The following is a 6000-nucleotide window of genomic DNA, read 5'->3' on the forward strand; positions in this document are numbered from 1 at the left end:
TGTATAGGCAGATTATTCAAAACATTTTTAGAAGATTTTGGCTTCTTAGACAGGGAGACAGGGACCACAGGAAACCCCCATCACCCATAATAAATGTACCTGGATGAGGTTCTACTCCCCAAGCCCAGCCCAGGGCCAGACCTGACTTGTGAGAACTTGGTTCAATAGGATGTTGCTTGGAGTGACCCACAGGCCCCCATATTCTTTAGAGCCCAATTCGTCTGGCACTTCTTGCAGAAAAGTGTCCATTTTTTTCTTGAAGACGTTCACTTTTGTTCCGGCAATATTTCTTATACTTGCTGGGAGAATACTGAATAACTGTGGACCTCTGTTGTTCATACAGTGTTCTCTGTGCCTATGGCACTTCTGCTTTTCACTAGTACTTATTCTACATTTCCTTCTATATCATTTACTCCAGTATGCTGTTATTTTACTTACCTGCTTAATACCTACTTGATGGGGGTTCTGGGAGTTCTTCTACTCCCCAAGCCCGGCCCAAAGCCAGGCTCGACTTGTGAGAGCTTGGTCCACCAGGCTGTTGCTTGGAGGGGCCCACAGGTTACTATGTAAATTTGGGGCCTGGCCCTTCAATATTTTCCATGTCTTGTATATATTATTTGATACCTAACTCATCTCTTTCTAGAGAGCACATTTTGAGAGCTTTGAGATGATCCCAATAATTTAGGTGCTTTATCATGTCTGTGTGCTATATTTATTCTCCACATTCTCTCAATTTCAGCAATCTCTCCTGCTTCAAAGGGGAAAGTGAGTGTCGAGCAGTACTAAAGGTGGGACAGCACAAGTGGTTTGAGTAGTATGAGCATTGTGATAGGATCCCTGGATTTGAAGGTTCAGAAAATCCATTCTATTATCTAGCTGATGCTGTATTTGCTTGCGTATGTTCCCTAATGGTCGAGTCGTCAGACTTCATGTAATGTGGTAATTGGGAAGGTTGGCCAGGGAATAATGATGTACACTGTACAAAACCAAGAAAGTCGAGAACATATCACAGGCCCGCCAAGACTCGCACAAGGACTGGGAACTGCTGGGAACCCACCAAAGAGAGGTAGGGAACTCAACCAAGCCTGAGACCAACCACAATGCAATAACCACATGGAGCCAAAGGAAGCAGGACCCTTGACCCACCAAACCCAAACCAAAAGGGAAAGGGGAAAACGACACCACCAGAGAACCTGGGAAACAACCTAGAAAGCCCACAAACAGCAGTATCAAGAACTGGAAAAAATGAGCCAAAAGTCCCCCAAAGTGGCAATAAAGGGGGGGGGGTAACTACAAAGGTTACCCCTTTGAGTAAAGGTCATGTATGAAGACACTTTGAGCAGAGACCTCCCTCCGGGACACTGAAGAACAACATCGGCCAATAGAAGTACACGCCGGAGAAAATAACAACCCAGGAAGCATGCCCTCACTAGAGGCTGACCTGGACCAACAACTGTGAGGGCCTAACTCAGGACTGCTACCAAGCAGAAAGGGCAGAACCCTTCTGCAAAAGGACCTGACTGAAGGGTTAGAAGGCAGCAGTCGAAGTAAAAACGACTGAAGAAACAAGCCTCTACATAAAAGATACAAGGTACAAAATGGAAGATTTTGGAAGAAGCAGACAAAGGGGGGTCAAGGACCAAGCAAATCTAAACCTCGACCACCACGAGCTGCCGATACCCAAGGTGGGCAAGGAGAATGCCGATACGGAACCTTAAGGAGGGGGAAGTAGGCAACTAGGGCTGAGCCGCCCAAGTCAATCCTGTTGGCAAGAACGTAGCCATACCAGGCACCGAAGTCAAACATACAGGCCAGCTCAACAACCGCACAGATGCATAAAACGTTCATCCAGCGAGCATAAGCCCTGGTTGATGGGGTTCTGGGAGTTCTTCTACTCCCCAAGCCCGGCCCGAGGCCAGACTTGACCCGTGAGAGTTTGATCCACTAGGCTGTTGCTTGGAGCGGCCTGCAGGTCCACATACCCACCACAGCCCGGTTGGTCCGGTACTCCTTGAAGGAAACACCTGTGATCTTCTACAGTGGGAGCTCCAGAGAACAAAGGCAGCTGGATACGGAGCTATCACGTACTCACATCCTTGAGGAGAAGCAAAGCAAACAAGCAGTGCTCAACCAGCGCAAAAGAGGCACCACCCAAGAACACCTGAGAGACAGAACCCACTTCCCACCACCTAAGTGTCTGGTATTGGCAAAAGCCATCCCCAGGAAAACAGAGCTTGCAGCAAGCCAGGATGAATCAGGAACCTTATAACAGAAGGTAATGGCTGACCCAAACTCAATGGAGGCCAGGTCCAGAATGGAAGCAAGGTCCTGAAATCAAAGAATGAACTGATGGAAGTCTGCCCAGATCCAGAGAAGGAGCAAGATAAGACAATGGAAACCAACAGAAATAATATGTACCCTTGGAAATTAACAGGAGGAAGCAACCAAGGAATCCAGCTCAAACACAAACAGAGGAGAAGGAAAGCCCTCAGCACTGAGTGAAACACCTTCTACAGGCAGGAAAAGACCAGGAAGGGATGAAGGGCACCAAGTGACCCTTACCATGCTCCACCCTCACCCAAGCCCAAAAATTCAAAATGAAGACCTATTCCAAACATGTGATTATACAGTACAGTATAAGTTTGTGTTTATCAAACAAACCTACACATGGCTACTCTGGCTGTGGCATATTTGCTCATGGTTACAACAAAGCCACACAAGAATTTTACCCATAAAAAAACATTTTTGTTAACTAGATGTAATGCAACAAGACTTACTTCATCATCTCCATCCTTCCTCTCACTGCGAATTTTTGTGCGCCCAGTGGGTCGAGCGAGTTCATCACGTGTCAATTGTTCATCAAGTGGACATGGCCGCGACACTTTTCCTCCCAACTTTTTGAGTTTCTTGATTTTTCCCATCTTGAGTTCTTTATATTATCTTATCTGCAAATGAATACAACAACATTGTTAGTACAGTGTATAACCCTTAGGCTGCGATTATCATCTACTGTATTGCAGATCTCTAGGGTACTGCAGTAATCATCATATAAAGATTTAAACAATTATTGTCTGGGTTTTGCATGTGATGAAAATATGGATATAATTGGTTTATGTAGATGTGATGGAGTTTACCTTGACCATAAAATAAATATAAATCTCGCAGGTCAATTCCCCACATACACTTGTGGATAGCAGAGTAGTTGAGTATGTTAAATTGTTGGGTAAAGGCTTCCTGCAACCATGTTTGAATTAACACAATGAATGAAAACCTGTAGGTTAGTGCTTGCTGTGGGACACATATCATAGTGCTTGTTTAGAGACCTTACATTTAAGTTAAGTAATGAAAAATTAATGTTGATTTGATAATGTTTGTCATAGACTAGATTGTAGGTTTAGTTCAGGGTCTACTCACTGCGAGTAGAGAAGTGAGGGAAGAAATAAACTTAACACTTTCGTGTGCCGACGACATCAAACGTCATCACTCATTTTTCTTCTGATTCGTCTCGGGTAACGAGGTCCGTCGTCACTCATTAAACTATTTGTTAAAAATTTAAATTTTATCCAATCAATCTGGGAGTGGTTTCAAAATGAGCACCTTCAGTTTGTGCACAATTAGATACCAAAATGAAAGACTAACATGAAAATTGATGTCAGAACACTGGAAAGATATAAATAATTTTGTGGTGATGAGCGTCAAAAAGTGTCCAAAAAGTTAAAATATTTATTCAAATTCTATTTATTGTTCTATTATTACGGGACTAGTTTTAAAATACGCGCCTTTTTATTGCAAACAATTTGATACCAAACTGAAGGACGTAGCACAAAAATTTATGTTATCAAACTGAACGAGTACCTACTTTAGTCTGCAGGTGTGCCAATTGGTGCTCGTTCACGAGTAACTTGGGCGAATTTAGGTTCTGCTGTGGGACTCACTCTGGGCTTTTAGACCTTATATGCATATACCACTATAGAGAATTCTATTGCGAACACATTATACCTAAACGAACGATGTAGCACGAGAAATAAGGTGAGAAAACTGAAACGAGTATATGCATTTTACAGATTTTGTGCGCTCACGGGTAACTTTGCCGATTTTAGTCTTTATACTTTGTTACTGGTATGGCTTGTATATATTGTGGTTGTTATTGCTTATATTTGTCTTTCTATTTAGAACATTTTATTGCGAATAATTTGATACCACAATGAACAATGTTGCACAAAAACTTCTGTTGGCAAACTGTATGTGTTTGTCTGGTGTATTGAGTGTAGCGGGTGTGGCAATGAGTGTGCTCTCGGGTAAGGCTTCGATGACTTTAGGGGGTCGTTGCAGGTGAGGCGCGCCCATGTTGTCTAATTTATATGCATATGTTTGTGTAGGAAATTTTATTGTGATCACAGTGATACAAAAAAGAATGATGTCGAACAAGTTTGGAATTGATAAACCTGAAAAAGAGTAGCAACATGTTTCCGCTGTTTGGCGTGAACGGCTAACAAACGACTTGGTTTTTTATTTGGTGCCGGCATTACGTTAGCTTTGGTGACATGTTATACATGTTCCTCTAGAACATTTCATTGGCAACACATTGATACCAAAATAAAACTCGTACATCGAAAATGAAGGTCAGAAACATGAAAAAGAGTATAAACTTTTCAGTAGTTGTGTAGCCGATGTGCAATTTTGCGTGTGGTAACGGGTAACCCTTGGGCAACTTCCCACGGTCTTGCGGGTGGGACACGCCCATGATTTGTACTTTATATTCACATGTCTGTGTAGGGAATTTTATTGTGATCACAGTGTTACCAAAATTAATGACATAGACCAATTCTGGGGTTGACAAGCCTGAAAAGAGCATGAACATTTCATCACAGTTTGGAGCTCATGGCTAACAATCGCCATAGTTTTTTATTTGGTGCGGGTCTCATGTCAGATTTGGATAAATTTTATAGATATATTCCTTTAGAGCTTTCTCTTGCGAACAAAATGATAACAAACTTAAATACAGACATGGAAACTTAAGGTGAGCAGACCGAAGTGTATAAACATATGTGTCGCTGCACGGGCGCCTGAAACGAACAGCGCACAAGGGGAAAGTTACCCAGGGTACTCTCGGGCGTGCAAAAGTGTTAATAAAAAAATTGATACACGTTACAGACAGTAGCAATTCCTAGTACAGTATATAAAACTTAAAACAAAGTTATGAAGACAAGAGATGACCGCTCACGACGGGGTTGTGCTGTGATCTCCGTTACAAATACAAATATTTATTCAGGTAAAGTACATATATAGATACAAAACGTTAATGGATTTATAGATATAGCTACTACATACAATGCCTAAAGCCACTATTACGCAATGCGTTTCGGGCAGGAGGTGAGGTCGGGCTTGAGGCGAGAGTTCCTACCGTCACTGGTAGTGATGATATATGGGCGCCTGGAGCCACTGGTAGTTGTGATATATGGGCGCCTGGAGCCACTGGTAGTTGTGATATATGGGCGCCTGGGGTCACTGGTGGTGTAGATATATGGGTGCTTGGAGCCACTACTCTCAACATGTGCTGCTCACTCCTGCTTCCTTCCACTAAATACGTCTCGTATAAAATAACACAACTATATCAAATTGTAACACGAAATCCAATTTTTAAGTGTAATTAAATAATAAAATAATTGCAATATAAATTTTGTCCAATAATATTACAAAAATACAAAAATAATAGAGCAATAAGAAATAAATAGTATCTAGTATGTAGTACATAAATAAGAAAAATAATGTAAACATCTAAACAAATGATTGAAGGTAAGCGCAGTATAGAGTGTAGCGAGTAGATTATCCCAATAATATACTCGCTCCAAATATAGTGTTAATATTCCTGTCAACCTTTGGAGATGAATGAGGTGAGGCGTTGCCCGGGCAACACGGTGAGGTGTTGCCCGAGCAATATAAGCAGCGGTGTAGCGAACATTGGCTAGTCTACTTTCAAGTGTGGTCTAGAGCAGACAC

The 6000-nt window shown here is 42.1% G+C and overlaps 1 protein-coding gene across 2 annotated transcripts in view; it reads right to left on the minus strand.

Annotated features, from left to right (window-relative positions):
- bys (Bystin) overlaps positions 1-5598 on the minus strand; it is a 55389-nt gene extending 49791 nt beyond the window's left edge. Inside the window, exons 1-2 of one of the 2 annotated variants that reach the window (XM_069317026.1) lie at positions 5405-5598; positions 2778-2945 (exon numbers count right to left, since the gene is read on the minus strand). In XM_069317026.1, the coding sequence (XP_069173127.1) occupies positions 2778-2921 (144 nt within the window). In that variant the 5' untranslated portion in view covers positions 2922-2945; positions 5405-5598. Of the gene's footprint in view, positions 1-2777; positions 2946-5331 lie in introns of both variants that reach the window. The other variant, XM_069317027.1, reaches the window with a different exon arrangement.
- Positions 5599-6000: the final 402 nt, after the last annotated feature.

Source organism: Procambarus clarkii, chromosome 86 (genome assembly GCF_040958095.1).
Source record: "Procambarus clarkii isolate CNS0578487 chromosome 86, FALCON_Pclarkii_2.0, whole genome shotgun sequence".
In the NCBI taxonomy this organism is placed as follows: domain Eukaryota; kingdom Metazoa; phylum Arthropoda; class Malacostraca; order Decapoda; family Cambaridae; genus Procambarus; species Procambarus clarkii.